This window comes from Hylobates moloch, unplaced genomic scaffold, assembly GCF_009828535.3.
Source record: "Hylobates moloch isolate HMO894 unplaced genomic scaffold, HMol_V3 SCAFFOLD_9, whole genome shotgun sequence".
In the NCBI taxonomy this organism is placed as follows: domain Eukaryota; kingdom Metazoa; phylum Chordata; class Mammalia; order Primates; family Hylobatidae; genus Hylobates; species Hylobates moloch.
In genome coordinates this window covers 59,912,298-59,933,522 of record NW_026652284.1, presented here as the reverse complement: position 1 = coordinate 59,933,522, position 21,225 = coordinate 59,912,298, and the positions used below count along the sequence as shown (strand labels likewise).

Genomic DNA, 21,225 nt, shown 5'->3' with positions numbered 1-21,225 from the left:
TTTTATAGTATAATATGTGGCTCCTTCTCTAAGTACAATTCCTAAAGAAGCTGTATTTCCAGATGACTAGCAAAATGATTGCTGAAATGCATTAATTAACCTTTACATTCATATAAAAGTGTTTTGTGAGAACAAATGTACACAAATGTTATCTTTAATCATGACTAATAAAAATGGATATTATAAACACAAGCTTTACTACTGCAAATGTCTCCTTGACAAATGACAGGGCCTGATTCCTTTATTAAAAGATAATTAAAAATGTTTCACAAGGGATTCAGAACCTTCCTACAGTTCTCTTCTGCCTGCCTGCCTGCTTTGATGGTAATAATATGAAGAGAATCTTGAAATAACATCTAATAGTTACATTAAATGTGAATGTGTAAATTTATTTTATTCAACAAAATGTTAAAACCAAATCTCTCTGGCCTACGGAAGTAGTTAAGGAGGCATTTTGAAATGTGCTAACCATGATGGGACTGAGGAGATTAAGTCAACGTTATTTCTGGAACTGGTCGTCAGAGTGTGTTCACGCCAGAAATCGATGCTGTGCTGAGCCTGCAGAATGCCATGTGTCTCATACGTCACAACCCACACGGCCTCATAGCTCTCTTTCTCCCAAAGCCTAAATCATGGCAATTATTTGAATAAGCCCCAGGTAAGCTATTAAAACTAGGCATCAATTTGGAAGTGTTTTCTCTTCAAGGTGAGTCTGTGATCAGAAAGGAGAAGACCATCTCAGGTCTGTTTAAATAAAATGGTGATATCACAGGTGTGACCTCTGCAGTGGGAGCTCACCTCTAACATGGAACAGATATGAGACTAGCAGGAATTGGTGAAACATGGATTCCAAAGCCAGATGGCCTGGGCCCAAATTCTGGATCTGACTGTGTGATCTTGAGTAAGATACTTCAACTTTCTGTGCCTCAGTTTCCATATCTGTAATAGAACCTACTTCTTAGGATTATTAGGTGATTAACACAGTTAATATATGGAAAGTTCTTAGAACAATGCCTTGCATGTTATATGTGCTATACAAGGGTTAAATCAATCAATAAAAGTTACTTCCCATAGAGAATCTGGAATTTATGAATACACCAGAAAAACTGTTGAAAGAAAGCACCATTGTGGGAAAATGTTTGAGTAAAGAAATAGGAAGACTTATTGGCTCAAGGCCCTCAAGTTTAGATTTTTGTCATCTCCAAATGAGGTTATACAGATAGCCCCAATTGACTGCCAGAATTAAACATTTAAAACATGAATTACTTTTGTAATGCTGTCTTAGTGTGTCTTCCTTTCCTTCAATGTACAAGAAATTGCAAAAATGGAAAGTTTCCCAGCTTCTGAGAGACGCTGAAATGAACTGTTAACAACAACTGAATGGCTAACTTTGAGACTTAGTCCACCTTTGTGTTGAGTAATAGTATATTCTGCAAACCCTGAAGCTAGTTTTATTTGGAATCATGTTTTTAGTGCCCTATTTGGGAAATGCTATATTTTTAATTTGAGATATTTCATGTATTGTATCATTTTTGCAGCATAACATTTCCAGAAAGGTGGTAATGGCTGCATGGTCAGCCAGTCACTGCATGGGAGACCTGAGTATGTCTTTGATGCTATTCCTTGAAGATCCTCTTTTTGATCTGCAGGTTGACTTCCTTAGAAAGTTAGAATTGAATAATGAAGATCCTTTATTGACTTAGATAAGCAGAAGAAAACACTCTTTTCAAATATAGTCATACTCAATAAATTCTTAAGAATTTTCTCACATGGTATTCAGGAAGAAATACTCTTAGAATCATTTCGTAAATAATAAATATGATATATTGAGACAGCAATCTTTTGTTTTAATTTCTTCAGTATTGCTATTCATAAATAATAGTAAGCTTGCATTATTGATTTATCATCCTTGTTAACTGTGCCACAAGCCGCATTCACATTCATTTCTTCTTAGGCAGACTCTCTCTCTTTCTTTCTCTCTCGCACACACACACACATGCTCACACAGAGAGCCAAATTCTTATTTTCTACCTTTCTCTCGAAGGTCTTCTGCTGAGTCCTGCAATATGAATATAATTTAAAAAATCCAATTAAGAGAGAGTGATGGGGCAGAACACATAATTCCCAGAGTAATAAAATCCCTAGGTATATGAGTTCAGAAGTAAAATATTTTGTAAAGATTACCATGGATTTAAAAATGTTAAGACATAATACCAGAGCTTACTAGGAGGGATACCTGTATATTACAGGTTAATATCCCTAAAACTGATGTGTTTAGTGGTCAGAATCAGCATCATCTGGGAGCTTGTTCGGAAGACAGAATGTCTGCCTCAAGCCAGATGTATTGAATCAGAATTTGCATTTTAATGAAAATCAAAGGTAATTCATATGCAAATCAAAGTTTGAGGAACACAGTAATATGACACTATTAAATATTTTATAGATGGATTAGAATTACATAAAATGTAATAGAAAAATAATTCTATCAATGCATACATTTAAAAAATCCACTTTTGATGATACCCAAAATTAGTTTATGCTTATATAATTTCTTCTTACTTCATTAAAGTTAACATCGATTTTCTAATAAACAGAAAACCACTACAAGGAGATGCTCAATAATTGTTGAAATCTGATAAAATTAGATTGAAATCACATTGGATTAGATTTAAAAAGGTATCTTTAAATGGAAAAGAAAGACAGACTTAGAAGACGGGAAAAATAATAGCAGTCAGTTTTTGGTACACCTCCTCAGTATCACATACCTGCCTGTTTTACTCGCTAACCTGCATATTCTCTGCAGGTGGAGATTCTGATATTCAGATGTGCCCTGAACAGGGGGCACATTTCAAATCGATGAAGAAGTAAACAATGATTTTCTTTAATTTATTCCTTTATTTTTAAGCATTAAAATATTCGGCTGCTAAATAATTTTGCCATTACTACTGACATTTTTCTACTATTTATCCACTACAAAAATCTCAGAAGTAACATAAATGGTATCATAATAACAGTGTAATAAAACTGAGAAGTAAAACCATCAGGGAATAATTAACCAGGGCATGTATCTACTTTCAGATTATGACCACTCATTTCATCCTGTCTCCTTGAAAATTGTACAAGCTCTGTTCATCCACTAGGGTAAAGCATGGCATCAGCTTATTGAATAAACACTCGAATGTTCCTGGTAAAAGAAAAGATTTTATTAAACAGTTAATATTTGGAACTAGGTTTACATCAATCATCTGCTTTTTTAGAGAACATGATTGCCCTCTAGTGTGGTGAAAAGTTAATGCAGACGCCGAGGTTTTCCAATGGACAGAACCAGTCTAGGTTCTGAAAACATCTGGGTCACTGGCTAATTCAGTATTTTCTTTTTTAATGAAAAAATTCTAGCATTTTTCATATAAGGTCACAGTTCTTGTGACAACAGGATAATATGTGTTTTTCTTCCCACGACCAAAAAAGAAACTGGTGTGAGCTGGGGTTCGATATCAGCAGCTCCCGGTGGCCACGCCCAGGCCTAGGTTTGTGCTGTGAGCTTCCTCCTGCTCGGAGGCCAGCTTTTTTCAGCCACCTGTGAGCAATGAGCTACCAAGGTAGCCTGAGCATATGATCAGTCACACTCAGGTGAAGTAAAAAATAATGGTGATTGATAAATCCGGAATTTTCCTAAAGATGGTCTGAATTTATCAATGACAAAGTCTTCCATTCAATATGTAATCGATTCATCCTCCACTTCATTGTTAGTTGTAGAGATTTAACTTCAAAATTCTGTTTGATAGCTACTGGTAGGTATTCACAGAACTAAGTAACTATTTGATCTTAAATTATAGGGAAGAAAACTATTTTATTATATGAATCAGCTTTATGGCACTCTGAAAGGACATTTCCTGAATCTGAGTAAAATGTAGCCTCTTGCAGCATTTTTTAATCACTGAGAATGAGCTATTTGATGGAAGTCATATTGTGCCAAATGATCAAATGCTTATTCCACCGTCTATCCATTAGTAATTTGAAAAATAAAAACCCAAAGTAATTAAAACTGCTTTCAATGCAACAAATAAAGTTTGCTAAAAATATTAACGAGGTAATAGCTGTAACAATAAAAACACTCATTTCTCTTTTAGAATAGAATAATTTACTACAAATCTGTAAGTCACATTATTGTAAAAAACCACTGTGAATTTTGACTAAAGTTCTAGGTTTTAATAGCACAAATGTCCAATCTTAATTATCATTTTAAAATTTACTTTCTCTCAGAGAATTTTAACGTGCATAGACAAACACCACCAGGTCTATTAATTTATACTATCATTCTGGCTACCTGCGACGTGTTACACTGGGTCAGAGAGTGTTTATTGCAGGCTCAGCTTACTCACCTGGTATAAACTAAATACATGAGATTAATTGATAAACTACTGCCATTTCTTTCAGTTTTATCCTGAAATCCTGACCAAATCCTCAACTTTTCATTTCTAGTTACTTACATATCCATTCAGAAGCTGCCCACTTCATTAGAAAAGATAATGGGGAATATTATATGCACCTCTTACAATCATGCTGAATACGTAATTGCTTAATAAATCAGGAAAAAAGCACTCGCCCTGATAATTAATTATCTTTGAAATTGGAATTAACTTCAAAATCTATTATTTTAATACTGCAGAAGTAGTGTTCTTTTCATGATTTGCAAATGCGGTTAAATTATGGCCAGAAAGGATCTTTGCGTTTGTCATATTTGGGGTGAGATTTTTATTTGGATGGCGGCTACCATTTCACGATCCATGTATCTGTGTAGGATTGAGGCTGTATCAAGAATCAGCAGTTGGAAGAACAGTTTCGGGGGAAAAAACTTAAAATTTTGTGCATCAACTATGTTTATATATTTATAGATATAACCTTATGTTGAAGATCATCTCAATTATATATGTGTATTCTCACCCATTGCAGCCACAAACAATTCTCTGCAGAGAATTTTCCAGCAATCGTTGGCACACAAACCCTGTTCTTAGCAAGCACCTGCACGTGTATCTTAGCCACATGAACATATATAATCCTGGCAGGAAGCAAAAATATATTTGCTTTATAACTTAAAATGAAAGACTGGAGACAAATTTTCCTTTTTGTGGGGGAAAGGGATGAGGGCAATTAGGAGGAAGCAAAGTGAACGCAACAAGGGTTAATCCTTAACCAAGAGCAATCCACGTCCCTTTTGAATAAATGAGAACAAATAAGGCTACTGAATCATTAAATAATAACAACGATTTGAAATGATAATAATACTGATGATGACGATGAGTTTGCAGCCGCTAGCCTGCAGCGGAAACCTTTCTGAGGGGTGCAGAAAGCGAGGCGAGATCGCCCCCACCACCCATTCTCAGAACCTTTCTGGACGTGCGAGTGAACTGCGAATTGTGGAAAGCGGGGGTAGCTCAGGACACTGCGCAGAAACCGGTCTCCCCGGCTGCACCGCGGGGGCGAGCGCCCAGCTCCGGGGAGGGGAGCGCAGGGCGCGGCGCGGGGCTCTGCAGGGCTGGCTGCGCTCCACGCACCCAATCGCCACGTGCGCCCCCACCCGGCCAGCGGTAGGCGGCTCTGGGCCTCAGCTGGGAGGGGTGGGGCCGAGCCGCGCCCCGCTGGAGGAGCGAGGGTCTCCCTTAGAGAAGCCCCTCGCGGGGTCTCCATTCTGGAAAATCATAGAGAACAGAGAGTGGGCGGGGGGCTTGGGCTGGGGGAAAAAAAGCCCCGAGCTCCGCGGACCGTGGGTGGGCGAGAAGAGAGAGCCCTCCCTGAATCCCCGGGAAGGGGGTCACCTCTGCGGTCTCGCGCCCGGGCTGGGTGGGGCCGCGCCTTTGTGTGGCCGGGAGGGGCTCGAGCCAGCTTTTCTGCAGAGCCACCCGCTTGGCGGGGAGGGGCTCGGTGCTGGGGCTGAGAGCCACGCCGGGGGTCTGCGCACATCAAGGGGTGCTCGGGCCGGTGTGGACTGCGGGGCTGAAAAAAGAGGTTCCAGGACTGCATACAGCTCAACTGCCCCTCCCGCATTCCTCTTCCCCGCCAGTCTCGGAGCCTGAGGTCTCCCCAGCTCCGCGGGGAGGGTGGGGCAGGGCGGAGCCGCGCAGATGGAGCCCTTTCGGCAGCTTTCCCTGTCTCCGCATCCTGCAACCAAGTCCCGGCGGACACGTGCTTCCAGCTGCCAGAGGACCCCAGGCCCCACCCTGCCTGTTCACCCCGGGGCCACTGATCGCCAGAACCGTGGGCACTCAAGGCACAAGACCAATTGCGGATGAAGGCCCTGAATCCAGAATCTTTTCCGGTCATCCTGTGTCTCTACTGTCTTGTCTGAGCTTATGAAATTGCCGATATTTGTCACTGTCTGACCCACAAAACGGAAATTTCGCGTGGCTCAACTTAAGACTTTGACCTCTTTTGCTTTATATACGGTTTCATGTCATCTCTATTATTATACATACACATGTCTAGGTTCTAGAAGCTTTTCCCGCAAACGATCAAAGGTCTTCAGAGAACCCTTTATCTGTGTCTATGTCTAAACACTCTATGTAATTTGCTTCCTAAAAGAAAAATGTTAACCCACTTTTCCCATCTCTCTTAAAAGCAGAACAATGAGGCCAGCGTGGGGAGGGCGGGGTCAGTGGTCAGGTCTCTCTTGGAAGCCGCGGTGGGGAGTCGGGAGCGGGGAGCGCGGGGCGTGGCGCCGCTGTCCCCGCAGGGCTGGGCTCCTGGGTGTCACGCTGCGCTCCCCACCCGACCCCCTTTCGAATGAAGATGCAGCACCGGGCAGGGGGCGGGGCTGCGCGGTTCCGCACTGGGTGGGGCTGTCCGCATTGTGCGCCCAGCGCTGCAGGTGCCTCCCCCCGGGACCGCTGGTCCGCACACAAAGAAACCCCACCCCAGCGCCTTCGAAGCCGCTGTCCCTCCACCCCTCCCCGCCGCGCGCTTCCCCGCCCCTGCAGCTGCCCACCCGCGCCCTCCACGCCCTCCGCGACTTCCTCTCTCCTTCCCCTCCCTTGCCCTAAAACAAAAGAGCGCAGGTCCTACCCCCACCCTGTCCCCGGCCGTCTTACCTCCCTGCACCGCACCCCAGGACTAGCGGTTTCTCCGAGGAGACAATACCGTAAAATGTGCCCAGTTCTCTCCATCCCCTCCCCCCGTCTCCACCCATCTTTCAAACAGCGGGATGGGACCGCTTTGACTTTGCAATTTTCTTTTTCCTTTCTCCCACCTTCCCTTTTCCCCTTTCCTATTTTTCTTCTTAAACTAGAGAAGAAAGAAAAAAAAAAAAGGTCGTTATAAAGCACTTTCCAAAATGTCCCTTAAGCCCATTTAAGGCAAACAGTTAAGGTAGCTTCCTCCCTTCACGATTGAGTCCTAATTTTAAATATGGAAACAGAATAAATTCTCTACCCACAGGAGGGAAACTTACCTGCTTCTACCTTTTAAAAGAAATTCTTCGCTTTAGATTTCCATAGACCTCTTCTCTGCCCTCCCACCTCCCCGAGAACTGCCCTGTCCTTCCTGGTCCTCTGTTACCATTAACGTCTTTTTCTTTATAAAATATCTCTGAATGCTTCTAGAGCTCAAGAGAGGAGGTGAGAGGTGGGCTCCAGGTAGAGCCGACGGAGAACGAGGCGCGGTGCCTTACCCATTGCTGTTTTAGCCATTGTAGGGATGTGCAGACGCTGAGCAGTGGCGAAGGCAAAGGGTCCGGCTACAGCAGCGGAGAGAGCGAGAGAGAAGACTGAATAAGGCACTGAGTCTGCAGAGTGGGACCGTGCTAGAGAAAGAGCAAGAGGCAGGAGCCCATGAATAATTATCACTCAGAAGCTCAAGCAGATTGGCTCCCAAGGTCCCCTGACATGACTCCCGCAGAGTCAGAATCTCCAAGCATTAAATATTGATCGGCCAATGGTGCTGGAGTACAAAGTACCAGAATGCAGTTTGAAATGGAAATCAGTCCTTCCCTGGCGGCTCCCCCCATTTTGGGGGCCTGATAGTACAGTCCAAGTAGAGTGGAGCTTTAAGCCCTGAAGCTTCCTAGGAGCTAAGAACTGGGCTGTGCCTACCTGGGAGCCAGGAGGCTTGACTTTGCTCATACATGTGCCATTGCACAATTCAATGGAAAAGGATTCAGAAGCTTGAGAAGTCCTCACTATATGCAGGCTGTTGGAAAATTCTGTTTAAATACTGTGTTTTCACTTTTTCATATTTTCTTTCACCTTTGGCTTTGTCCTTGCTTCTAGTCCTTCAGGGCTACCCTATGGCTGGCTATGGAAGCAGCTCAGAGCAGACTTGCATTATTGTCCTTTATCTTTTAGCACAGCTGGACTTAGGGGTCTCTAAACTTTTGAAGGTCTCTCAGGAGAGGGAAGCATGGTGTTTTCTTCTCTTGGCACAGAGGAAGGGGCTACCTGGTTGCTTGGGAATAGGGATGGTAATTATGGTTCACCTGGGGACATGGGGGAAGAGGAAGAAAGTTTAACCTCTGGCGCCTGTGTCCTGTCCATTTGTTAACACGGCAGAAACAGGTTGGCTGGCTGGTTTGGGCATTAAGGAAACCACAGGTGAATGCCATGTTGCCCTGAAGATGTAGGATTAAGTGGGTCAAAATTTTAGTAACCTTTCCAGGGCTCTAAGGAGAATGCTTTACATGGAAAACTTAGAAGAGATGAAAGGTGTGGTCTGGGGCATTATTTTTCTGATATCCAGAGAGACTACGTTTATGTAGGCCCAGGAAGGATGTGTTCAAGTTTCGGATTGAGCAATGTCATATGTGAGGATCTTTGAGACTAGTTGCAAAAAGTGACTTTCATTACAAACAAGGCATTTATTCGTTCCTCCTTCTCACTTAATGGATGCCAGTCATTCATTTGTTCTCTTTCACTTGACTTAAATATGTATTGAGCATTTGCTATGTGCACAGCTCTGCGAATGGTGAGAAAAAGTTTAGGAGTTGCTGCATGAAGCTTTTAATTACTGCTAATTTAACACTTCTGTGACTTTATTGAGCCAGTCTAATTGCATGCAGAAACTGGTTTTAATATTAGAAAAATAGGCAAAGAATTGCTAATTCCGACATATTTGAAAGCCGAAAGAAGAGAACATTGTTGCAATCATGAACAGGTATGAAACCCTGTCAAGTTTTTAATTTCAGAAAAATGAATATTTTTTTCTTCTTATTAAAATAGGCTTTTAGCAGCTTTCTGTCCAATCACGTTTCAATTTTTTTTCTATCCTCAGAAAAAATACATAGTTTCAAATACATAAAACCAATTGAAAATAACAGGGCACTCTCCTTGGTGCTGAAATAAATTTCTTCGCCTCCTATTAACTTGTAAGACATTTTAACCTCATGGACATTTTGCTGAATGATAGGATGCTACTGGAACTGGAACAGTTTTGACCTGCTGAATCATGGGGAAAATAAAAGATGAAGTGGAGATCAATAAAATTATTTCTTGAACAGGAAGATTAGAAATTATAGTTCCTGTCTTTGAACAGGTCTGTGACTATGACACAGCAGGATATGGAAGTTGGCAGGGTCTGGAAATAAATAACCATTTTCTCTCTATATATAGGCATTTCCCACTTTAAATGTAACAGTTAATCACCTCTCACTGGAGTAGTTATCACTCATGAGGTGAAGGATCTTCAGCATGTCTGTGTGACTAATATTTTCAAAGTATTTCTCTTCTCCCCACCACACCCTTTCCCCTCAGGCTGTGTGTCATCTCTACACATTCTTCAGCTTCCTTGGAGAACAAGGGCCCTAAGTCATGGCATTAATGTCTTTAACAACTGCAGTTGGCTGCTGAATGAAATCGATTGCACTTTTGATCACTATGAGGAAAACAAAACACTCATTCTACTGCCCTAAGGGTCACCTGTGTGACTCTTTTCTATTTCCGATTTTCTTGGTGTTAGCCACCTAACTTCAGTTATGAATGATTTTTAAATAATGTCAAACGGGGAAGAGAGTAGGTCAATATGATTTACCATAGAATAAAAAGATAGTAGGCAAAATTGTCAATCAGCTAAGAAAAACCAAATAAATTCAAAGGACTGTGCCATTATCAAATTGCTTTTTGTTTTCTTTTATCATTACAATATACTATCATGCATATTCACATGGGGAAGTAAGGGTGAAATATGAACAGAAAAATTATTTCATATTCAATATGTTATTCACTTATTCATTTGTTCAGCTGATTTATTCAACAAATATTTATTTGATGATGTTTCAGGCTTTTGTGATGCTAGCCAAGCTTCTCGTTAATGTCTAAAAAATAGAAAGTGAAGGAAAATGTAACACCCATCTTTTTAAGAAAATATTAATTTGGGGGAGTGAATATGATCTTGTGTATTGTGGATCATGTTTTGTTGCAAAAATTTGAAAAAATAACACAAACTGGCTCTAATAATAAAAGTGCATTTGCTGTTTCGTCTAACCATATAGATAGAGTTGGCCCCAGAGGTCTGGAGGTGAGATCAGCTTTTCCTGAAGCAAATGGTTTTGATGAGAATGGGTGGACACTCAAAGAATAGATACTACATTTGCACAGTGTAAACTAAGGACAACCAGTATCTGTCGTGCAGGGATTTGGGTAGACTGAAGGGTTATCATGTATGAACTGTCTAAGCCATCATGGATATATAATAATTTTAAGTACTATGACTATATTTAGTGTTTCCAATAAATTTAAACCTTTGAAAGGTGGAGAATGAATAGTGTGTATCTTTATACCCTTCCTAGTGGTTGGTTTCATGATTCACGAGGTAGATAGTTAAAAACAATTTGTGAAATAATAAATAATACACTGTTGAAAATGATTCAAAATGGATGAATCCAGTGAAACCATATTGACACTTCTAACCTCCTTTGCTTAGCTTGTGTTGGGAGCAGGTATTAGGCTGTTTACCAGTGTTTATTTATTTATATCCTGCCCTATTCCCAAAGAACCTAAATGAGTAGAGCTCACAATAGTAGATGGCCCTTGTTAATTTTTGTTATCTTTAACAGCAGTAAGCTGGAGTTGTGGAAATCACAGACTTGCTAACAGAAATTTTAATTATTGTGGGTTATAGCCTATTGTGTATTATCTCTGTGAGGAGGCCTGAGGTGTTGATTTCTTTCCAAACCAGAGAGGAGCAGTTGCTTTGGAGGATTAGCTGATGCCATCTAACACAGTCATATGATTTTCTGCTATTCATAATCAAGTGCCTGGGAAAGAATCCTAAAGTAATTATTAAAAGTTAGTGAGATAAGAGAAACATTGTTAAGGTCAAATTAATTGTTTTTATCTGACCTCAGTTGATTACAAAAGAAGTATGAGAGATAAAATCCACTAAATTTTTTTTAGATGTTTAGAAGTTTAGGATATAAAGTAGTTACAGCTAAAGATATTTAGAGATGCATCTAAAATAATCACACATGAAAAAATAGCTGACTTGTTAACATTCTGATTATTTTGCCATGTTTAAATTCTTATAGATTAATGAAAAATAAAAGGATCATATGTCCTTTAATAGAACTGTCTAATATGGTTTATTCAAAAGGAAACTCATTCCAAGGAGGGAGAGTTAGTGTTCTTTATTAGCAGTGAGCTCTATATTGCTCAGGAATTTGCCAGTGTGTTAGAATTATTTCTGAAGTGTGGAACAAACACACTTTATTGTTTTCTTCTTAAATTAGTTATTTAAAAATGAACAATAATTAGTTAATTATTATTTTCTTTTCTCTACCTAGGGTTTTCTTTATGTCCAAATGGGACTTGTATGTATTAATAATTAGTATAATTCACCCTGAAGCAAAATGTCTTATTGAAATTAGTAAATCCTATTGATAGTTTTATAATCGAACTTTTCTGGAAATAAACTTGTTCTAATCATATGAAGGGCTTGATATAAATTAAACGAGTTGAATCTTTACATTAAATTGATAATGTTGAAAACTACTCACTATCTTGGCAGCAATTACTGTAACTAACTTTTTCCTTCTCTCCATGAGTTGATTTACAGCTTGAGTCCAGGGAGAACATTAGCTGGACACCACTGAAGTTGGGAAGTTGGTTCCCCTTGAGATTTCACTCAGCATCTTAGTTTACAAACCCTCAAGTGAGAAAACAGTGGAGACAACACTGAAGTGCCTGGAAGGGAAATCTAAGAGAAGTGTGACTCACTCTGTTTATCCCACAAGCCTCTATTTTATTTTTTAAACAGAACCCCTACTGTGAGCATTGCATTATACATACAATATCAGTTGCCTAAGAACCTTATTTTTCTAAATCAAGCTAAAAAGAGGAGGAGGAGGATTTAGGGAAGAGAAAAGCAAAAGCATTTTATTATACTGCCTTCCTGGGAGATTTTCCCATTAGTCATTTATTAACTAATTTTCTGACCCTCTAAACTTCCCCCACTCACATCCTGCTGTGTTACCAAATGGAATTGAATTAACGGATGTAGGTAGTATTTTTAAAAGTCAATTTCATCAAATATTTACTTTGACAGTAACATTAGACCTGAACTTGGCCAGGCGCCGTGGCTCACGCCTGTAATCCCAGCACTTTGGGAGGCCAAGGCAGGCGGATCACAAGGTCAGTAGATCGAGACCATCCTGGCTAACATGGTGAAACCCCATCTCTACTAAAAAATAGAAAAAATTAGCCGGACGTGGTGGCGGGCGCCTGTGGTCCCAGCTACTCCGGAAGCTGAGGCAGGAGAATGGCGTGAACCCGGGAGGTGGAGCTTTCAGTGAGCGGAGATTGTGCCACTGCACTCCAGCCTGGGCGGCAGAGCGAGACTCCGTTTCAAAAAAAAAAAAAAAAAAAGCACGTTAGACTTGAACTCAACTATAGACAACAGAACCCCATTCCACTCTTTTTTTTCTCTCATCACATATTTAATGGCTTTTTCTGTTTTTGGTTTGATCACTTCCTGAACTACACCTATCTTTTTAGTTCAGTTCAGCAAAAACAGAGCAATGTGCAGTTAGGCGGCAAATGCTGCCTTTTGCGGCAGAAAAGAAATTGCTCAGAGATTTGCAGATGTGTTACTTGGGCTTATTTAGAATGCGCAGGAAACGTCCTCTTTTGGAAGGAGGATTTCAATAGCTTGAATATTTACATCAAAATATAAAAATATTGTACTTATATTTTTGTCATAAACTATTTCAAACAGACACAAGAAAGCAAATAATGAACTTGTATTGAGTCAAGTTAAGAAATTACCAAAACTTTATTGCTTCTGTTTCTTTTTCCTTTTTCATCTTTGCTGAAATCTTTAAAAGGAAGTCACAAGAATCATTTAAATTCACTCTTTGTAGTGAAGTATGTATCTCTATAAAACATGAACCTTTCTTACATAAATACAATTCTATTAAAATACTTAACAATTATAATCACATTTTCATGATTGTCTCAAGAATGCTGTTGATTTGTTTAAAACAGGACCCAAATATGGTCCACATACTCTATTCACTTTTATGTTTCTCAAATCTCTTTTAATCTGGTACAATCCTCCCTTCATTTTTAAAATTACCACCATTGGCTTTTTGTAGAAACTTGGTCAATTGTCCTATGAACTTTCTTACATTTTGGATGTGACTCTTTGCTTCCAATGTGGTCACTTAACTTGTTCCTGTCCTTTGTAAATGAAAGTCAATTTTGAGGCTTGATTAAATTCAGGACAATCTCACCAAAGAATAACTCAGTTTAATTAAAAGCACAGCTGATATTTATTCACATGCGCTGGAGATCTGTCGTGAAACCAAGGCAAGGGGGGATTTATAAAAACAAGCAGCCTGAGGAACAGTGAAATATTGTTTTTTGTCTATGGGCAGGCTGATTAATTAAAACCTATCAGGGAGAGCATTTTCCCCAAAGCAGACTGGCATTTATCAGAGAAGGCAACTTTATTTATGAGGTTTTGGAGAAATCTTGTTACTAAAAGTGACAGAAAGTGATGTTTTATTTCTGGGTGTGGCTGCTGTTGAACTCTGCTGGACTTCTGCTGAGCCCTTCACCTTAGTTAAGCTAGGAGTGCACCATTTCTCTACTATAGTAACGTTGTTTCCTCTTTTAGCCAAAGTCTGCTGAGTGAGCTGTGATAGCTTCAGTCTTTTTGATGCAGAATTGCAATGAACTGAATATTTATGTTCCCCCTCAAATTCATATGCTGAAATCCTAACCTCCAAGGTGATGGTACTAGGAGGTGGCACCTTTGGGAGATGATAAGGTCGTGAGCGGGTGTGCCTTATGAATGGGATTAGTGACCTTATACAAAAGACCGCAGAGAGCTGCCTTGGCTCCTTTCACAAGTGAGGATACAGCTAGAAGGTGCCATGTATGAGCCAGAAGACGAGCCCTTGCCAGCAATCAAATCTGCCAGCACCTTGATCTTGGAGTTCTTAGCCTTCGGAACTGTGAGAAATAAATTTCTGTTGTCTAAAAGCTAAAAAGTTTGTGGTATTTTTGTCATAGCAGCCTATATGGATTCAGATATAGCTGAGTGTCGGCCTAGCATAATGGCACTATAGTAATTTTTCAGTAATTGCATCTCATTCAGAAGAAAATGCAAAAGGTATGAGGACCATCATAAATGTCAAAAGAAACGTTTGAAATCCCATCTTTCATTTATTTTTTAAGATTAAATATTTATTTATTTATTTATTTATTTTTATTATTATTATTATACTTTAAGTTTTAGGGTACATGTGCACAATGTGCAGGTTTGTTTCATATGTATCCATGTGCCATGTTGGTGTGCTGCACCCATTAACTCATCATTTAGCATTAGGTATATCTCCTAATGCTGTCCAAAATGGCCTATAACCAACTAGGAGAACAAGTCCCATGGATCAGTTTGGGCAACCTTATTTATGCTTTTTTTTTTAAATCAAATTAATGGCTCCACTTTTCCTGAAGTGTTTATCCAGGTATTGGTTACTGTATTGACTCAATAGATGGTTGACCTGTAAATAGTCAGGAAAAATTTTATTAGCTAGATTAGTCTAGCCAATACATTTATGCTGGTTGGTTGGACTTCTCAAACTTGAGCTGCTTTATTTGTTTTTTGGTCCTAGTTATAAAATGAGGATCACACATTTCAGTCTAAGGAAAAAACGCTAGTGATATTTGGTGTCTTGCATATTTTCTGGTAAGTTACCATGTCAGGCTCCCCACAAAATATGAGAAATAGTAGAATTTTTTTTTAGTCCTTACAAAGACAATCTTGACAAAGAATAGGTCACATTTCGATGTCATGAGCATGAGAGGCCTATCTAATTAAATAGGAAAAATAATCTTTTGGGTGCATATAGAAAGGACATAAAAATAATCAGTTGGTATCAGTTGCTACCTAAATGTATTTGGTCTAATTGCAAAGAACAAACATTCTAGGCAAATTTAAACATGTTGTGAAGTTTCTGAATTAATTCATGACAAAACAGTTCAATCATAAGTTGTGTTATTAGTCACCTGTTCCTTGTTATCCTTACATCCCATAGGTGACTTTGAGGCTCTGGATATACAAGTAACAGGAGCAACTGTGAGGAGGGACCTAGAGTTAAGTTGAGGCATGTGGAATAGATATGTTTGAGTTAATATTTTTTATATGTGCCTGAGCCATATAAAAAATTGTGCAATTGGCAGTGTTGGCAGCGGTGGCAACTGTCTGTTCAGTTATCTACTTCTGTAAGTTTCTTACTTTTGGAGGCCTTTCAGTGAGCTCAGGGTTAGATCTCCAGTGGGGATGGATATTCATGTTGTAAGATCCTTAATATGTTTGCATTAAGAAGTATAAGTCCATGGGTTCTGTGTTCTGGAGTTTACAAGCAGCAGTAGCGGCTTGAAACACTTGAAATGGCCCTTTTCGATATAGTTCTAAGGCTGACTCGCACTGGTGTCTTTTCCTATATAATGTCTACTGGTTGTGTATTCTGTAGGGGTGTATTCATTGGTGTCTCTTTAGGAAATGCAGTTTGTACCTGTTAGGTACGACTCTTGTGTATGACATTAGATTTTGAAAACACCTGACAAGATCAGAATGTAATAAGGTAATGTGGTCAGAAGGAAAGTGAGAATTTATGGGGATTTTGTGATGTAGATTACGTTATCATTAAGGCTAGGGTGGAAATTTTAGATAAGATATATTGAATTCTTCTGTAAATATTAACTGTTATGATTTTAAATATTATTAGTTTATACTTTTAAACAGCGCTTTGCTACATACCCTTAAAGAAAAAACCTGCCAAAAAATGTCGAACACTCTTTAATAGTTTCTTGTGTGTATAGTATGGCTGTGGAAATTCTAGAACTATTTTATATATCTAGTGGGATTAAGAAAATGGGTAAATATAATCTCATTGTTGGGAGCCAATGTTCTCACTGGGGAAGAAGGAACTACATATATGGAATTGGGGAAAGTAGGAAAGAATCTTGTGGCATTAGATTGGAGTTAGAGATAGAATAATACACACATATATTTCTTAATTCATGATTTAAAGGATATCCTATTTATAATAAAAGTCTATATTTCTTAGCTCTATTCACTAATGAGCTTAGAAGCAATTACACCTTGGTACAATGAGCACAGCTGGCACCCAGATTTTATTTTTGAAATACCATTCTCCACTAAAAGAAACTAGGGCAAGATAAATGTTGGAAAGGCAGGATGATCTTGTCAAAGTATAGGTCACATTTTCATGTGATCAGCATAGGAAAGCCTTCTAATACATAGGAAAAAGAGTTCCTAAGGGAGCATATTGAAAGGAAAAAAGTTATTGATGTAACTGTAGAGAACAAACACTCTGGGTAGACGTAAATAAACCACGTAATGGTTTCTGAATAGTTTGAAGCCATGGCTGAATCCAGAGCTGAGACAGAAAACTCAACCTGAGTCTGAAGCACTTTATTGTGCCCAAAAGTGTGGAATTTCTAAAAAAAAGGATATTATTTAAAGGTCACAAGAACCAGCTTGAAGGGCTCTTGATGGCTAAATTTATTATAGGACAATCTAACCATCAACAGAAATATAACTAATGTCTGGTAACCCACTGAATAAAAGAAGAATCTATAGCTTTCTGCTGAAGCTAAATAAATAAATGGGAGAGAAGGAAAAATTCTTCATTACGATATAATGTTACATAATAAACATAGAAGAAAAGATAGTTAAAAAAATTATGCAACTATTATAATTGACTCAGGAAAGAATCATTAATAAATGCTAAAACTACTCTGTGGAAGTTTGATGGGAAGCAGATAATCACATTGTCTCAGAGTACTTCCCCACAGATCACTTATCAATTACAAAGAAAATATTGGTGATTTTACATGGAAAAACCTTGTGGATGCCAACTGAGCCAGGTGATTGAAGTTAGCATAACTAGTTAATGTGATAAACTAACATCATGTGCCTCTTGGTATTCAGGTGCACCAAGTAGGAAGCAATATTAGTTGTGTGGTATTCCTGCCAAACTTGCAAAAACAAATTGTTACAAAACATCAGAGAAGTTCACATTGAGAGAAGGTCCACAAAACAACTAGCCTGTACTCTTCAAATATGTCAATGTCATAAAAGTAAAGAAAGGTGAGGAACTATTACAGATTAAAGGAAACTAAAGAGAGATGATAACTACTTGCAATAGATGATCCTGGGTTGGATTCTGGATCAAGAAAAAGAAACCACATAAAGATTGTTTGGGGATGACTGGTGAAATTGGGATGCTAACTCCATATTATATTATGATATTATATCAATATTAGATTTTCTGAATTTGATAACTTTATATTGGTTTATGTAAGAAAACGTTCCTATTCTTAGAGAAGATAAACACTGAAGTACTTAGGAATAAAGGCTGGGATGTTTGCAACCATTGGTAATGGCAATGAACATTAGCAATAATAACTTTATTATTTCTATGAATATATGAATGTATATAGAAAGAAAGACAGCAGGAGAAATATATAAAGTAATGTGCAAATGTGAATGTAGGTGAAGGACATATAGGAATTCATTAAACTGCTCATATAAATTTCCTATAAATTTGGATTTTTTCAAAATAGAAATATAAAAAACATTAAAATTTGTTTAATGATTGTATAAAAAATATCAACTTACATTTTCAGGGCTTTAAGAGTGAAAGTCAATGAAGGTTCTGTTTTAAAGGAAAAACCTTATGTAGCCCCTTAAGCATTTCACCTGTAAAGACGGAAATAAAGTATACAACTGTACACAACTCCCTTTCTCTCCCTGCAAAGTTTAAGTGTTAAACTTTCAGCGAGGGAAAGCTTCAATCTAACCATAAAACTTAAAGCCTACTTAAAGGCTTTGTGATTTGGGCAAGTAAATAAATCCATTTGTAAATACTCAAATTATCCTTGAAGTGGAGTTGTGAGTTTTGTTCTACCTTTGCAGTTTTTCCTGTGTTATGATAATTACAGAAAAGGCAAGATTTAGTCACTTGTGAATCTTTCAAGGGAAATGTCTTTATAAATATTTTTGAAAAGTTTGAACCAATTTGCCTTTGCCATTGTGGGTATTTCATGTAGCATGTGCACCAAAGGGCTGGACATATACTTGGGTGCCATTGAGTAAATGTCTTGGGAATGTCCAAATTCATCACTGTTCATGAGACAATGCTGAGATATCTTTTCTTTTCTGGAGGGAAAGACTGTTATTTTTGAATAAGTACTTCTGGAATCATGAAATTAGAGGAGAAGCTTTCTTTTAACACCAAGAATATAAACATCAGTAGGGAGTTATATTAGAGTTCTCTAGAGAAATAGAACCAATAGCACATATATATTATATCTATTTTCCTATCCATATCTGAAAATATGATTAATTAATTCATTCATTTATGATAAGGAATTGGCTCACATGGTGATGGAGACTGAGGACTAAAGCTCTGCAGTTCAAAGACCTAAGAAGCAGGAGAGTCAGTGGTTTCAGTCTGAATCCAAAAGCTTGAGAACCAAGAGAGCCGATGGTGTAAGTTCTAGTTCAAGTTTGGAGACAGAAGGCTGACATCCCAGCTGGAAGACCATAAGGCAGAGAGGGCTCAGCCTTTTGTTCTATTTAGGCCTTCAAGTGACTGGGTGATTCCCACCCACTTTGGGGAGGGCAATCTGCTCTACTTGAATCTACAGATTAAAATGTTATACTTATCCAGAAACACCCTCGCAGACACATCCAGAATAATGTTTAACCAAACATTTGGGGACTCTGTATCCCAGTCAAGTTGACACATAAAATTGACCATCACAGCAGTGCTTTGTGCATTGTAGTTTGCGGATAAAGTAGTCCCTTTAGAATCAGAAGTGTGGGCTTTAATTGATATCTAAGACTTCCTTTGTATGCAGAACTGCCTCTAATACGTCATTTCTTTCCTTATGTTTGATTGGGGTATCTCAAGAAGTTAGAAAATCTCTTTGCTTTTATGCCATGCCTATAGGAGAAACTGCGATGTGGCAGCTGCATTCCTCTTTAGGACTGAAGGACCTAGGCCCTCAGCCATCAGCTCTTCCTAGAAATTGCTCTCTCCACTTGTTTTGTCCAAGGTCATGCTCTCTTTTCAGGGGAAGCCTACATCCAATGACTGATTGATTTTGAGTAAAATGCCTGATTTTCTTGTAATGGGGAATAATTCTGAAAGGGCATCCCAGCTTCAGAGCTCTCCATAGGGTTGCCTCAGGTCTTGGTTAAGACTGCATCATGGCCCAATCTTATCCTCTGTCCAATCTTGCCTTTTTTCCATTTCCCTTTCAGAGGTGCTGAACCCAAGTGCACACTCCAATAAATGTCTTACACAAACTAATCTCTGTGTTAGATTTTGTTTCTCGGGAACCCAACCTGCAACAAAGCTGCAGTCATGAACAACTTCCAAGGCATGTTAACTTAAAATTTTAAATAAGGGAGCTTCTGTAACAGAGTGCCTAGCACAAAATGTACATAGACTATCGTAAAGACATGGGTCATCAACAAAAATATATTGAAGTTTTTAGGAAAACATTAGTCAAGTCAGGATAGGGCATTATGAAAAACTGTTAAATAGTCATGAAATTTATCTTTACTAGGAAAAGGAAGTAAGGTAGCTGCCCTTAGATTAGAGCAGCAGTAGACTATTATGTGGGAATCAGCAAAGTAAAATTTTATAAGTGGGAATAAGTTTGGCTAGGAGGTGTAGGATGTTATTTTAAAGTAACGAGGCTTGCACCCTATTAGGGAGTCATAGTATGAGAGGTGAGGCCAGAACACTTTCTATTGAAGCTTCAAGTAGTTAAGCTGCTGCCACTACCACGTGCAAACAAACATGAATTAACAGAGTCAAGAGACATGCTAAGAAAAGCAATGGGCTTATGACAAGATTTCACTTTGAGGGATAAGCACCATAAATCGTAGCTTTTTCTTTTAGCTATAATGAGAAGGGTTTTACATAGCTGGGGAATTCAGGAATTGTAATTCCTGCTTAAGAAAAGACAGGACTCTTGGTACCTAGAGCCCAACAGGTGTCGCTGGATTATGTATTTTAGTAGCTTTCATGGTGAGATAACTAATATATGAAAAACATAATATATTAATTATTTCCAGCATCCATCCCTTATAATGTATAAAAGTAAACTAAGTGGGCCATTTGAGAAGCACCAAGGATTACCTGAGTGAAAAAGATATCTTAAGAGTTTTATTATTCTGAATTTGGAGACTACACTTAGGAAAGACAGTATTAGAAAAATCTCATTATATTAGCATAGGCCAGAGGTGCCTGAAGCTAGGAAATTATTACGTGGTTTTGAAAAGGCAATATGTTTAAAATGAACACAATAGCAAGTACAAACATATATTAGAAATAATAGCATTTTCGGAAACAAAGAGAGTTTTCATTAAAAATTATTTATCTATTCATCCATTGGTGGACACAGGTTGTTTCCATACCTTGCCTATTGTGAATAATGTTGCAGTGAACATGGGGGTGCAGATATCTATTTGAGATGCTGATTTTATTTCCTTTGGATATATACACAGAAGTGATATATGTGCATATACTTTTTTCATGATAGTTCTATTTTTAAATTTTTGAGGAAACTTCATACTGTTTTCCACAATGACTGTACCAATCTACGTTCCCATGAACAGTGTACAATGGTTCCCTTTTCTCCACATCCTTGCCTTTTTGAGAATTTATCTCTCATCTTTTTGATAATAACCATCTTA

At 38.6% G+C, this 21,225-nt stretch overlaps 1 protein-coding gene across 5 annotated transcripts in view; it reads right to left on the bottom strand.

Annotated features, from left to right (window-relative positions):
• Positions 1 to 21,225, bottom strand: part of STMN2 (stathmin 2) — a 149,953-nt gene that overhangs the window by 49,876 nt on the left and 78,852 nt on the right. For 2 of the 5 annotated variants that reach the window (XM_058444022.1, XM_058444021.1), the window contains one exon: positions 7,664 to 7,729. The exons of 1 other annotated variant lie outside the window; for it this stretch is intronic. In XM_058444022.1, the coding sequence (XP_058300005.1) occupies positions 7,664 to 7,729 (66 nt within the window). Of the gene's footprint in view, positions 1 to 7,663; positions 7,730 to 18,132; positions 18,152 to 18,894; positions 18,914 to 21,225 lie in introns of those variants that run through there. 2 more of the 5 variants (XM_032759895.2, XM_058444024.1) reach the window with 2 other exon arrangements.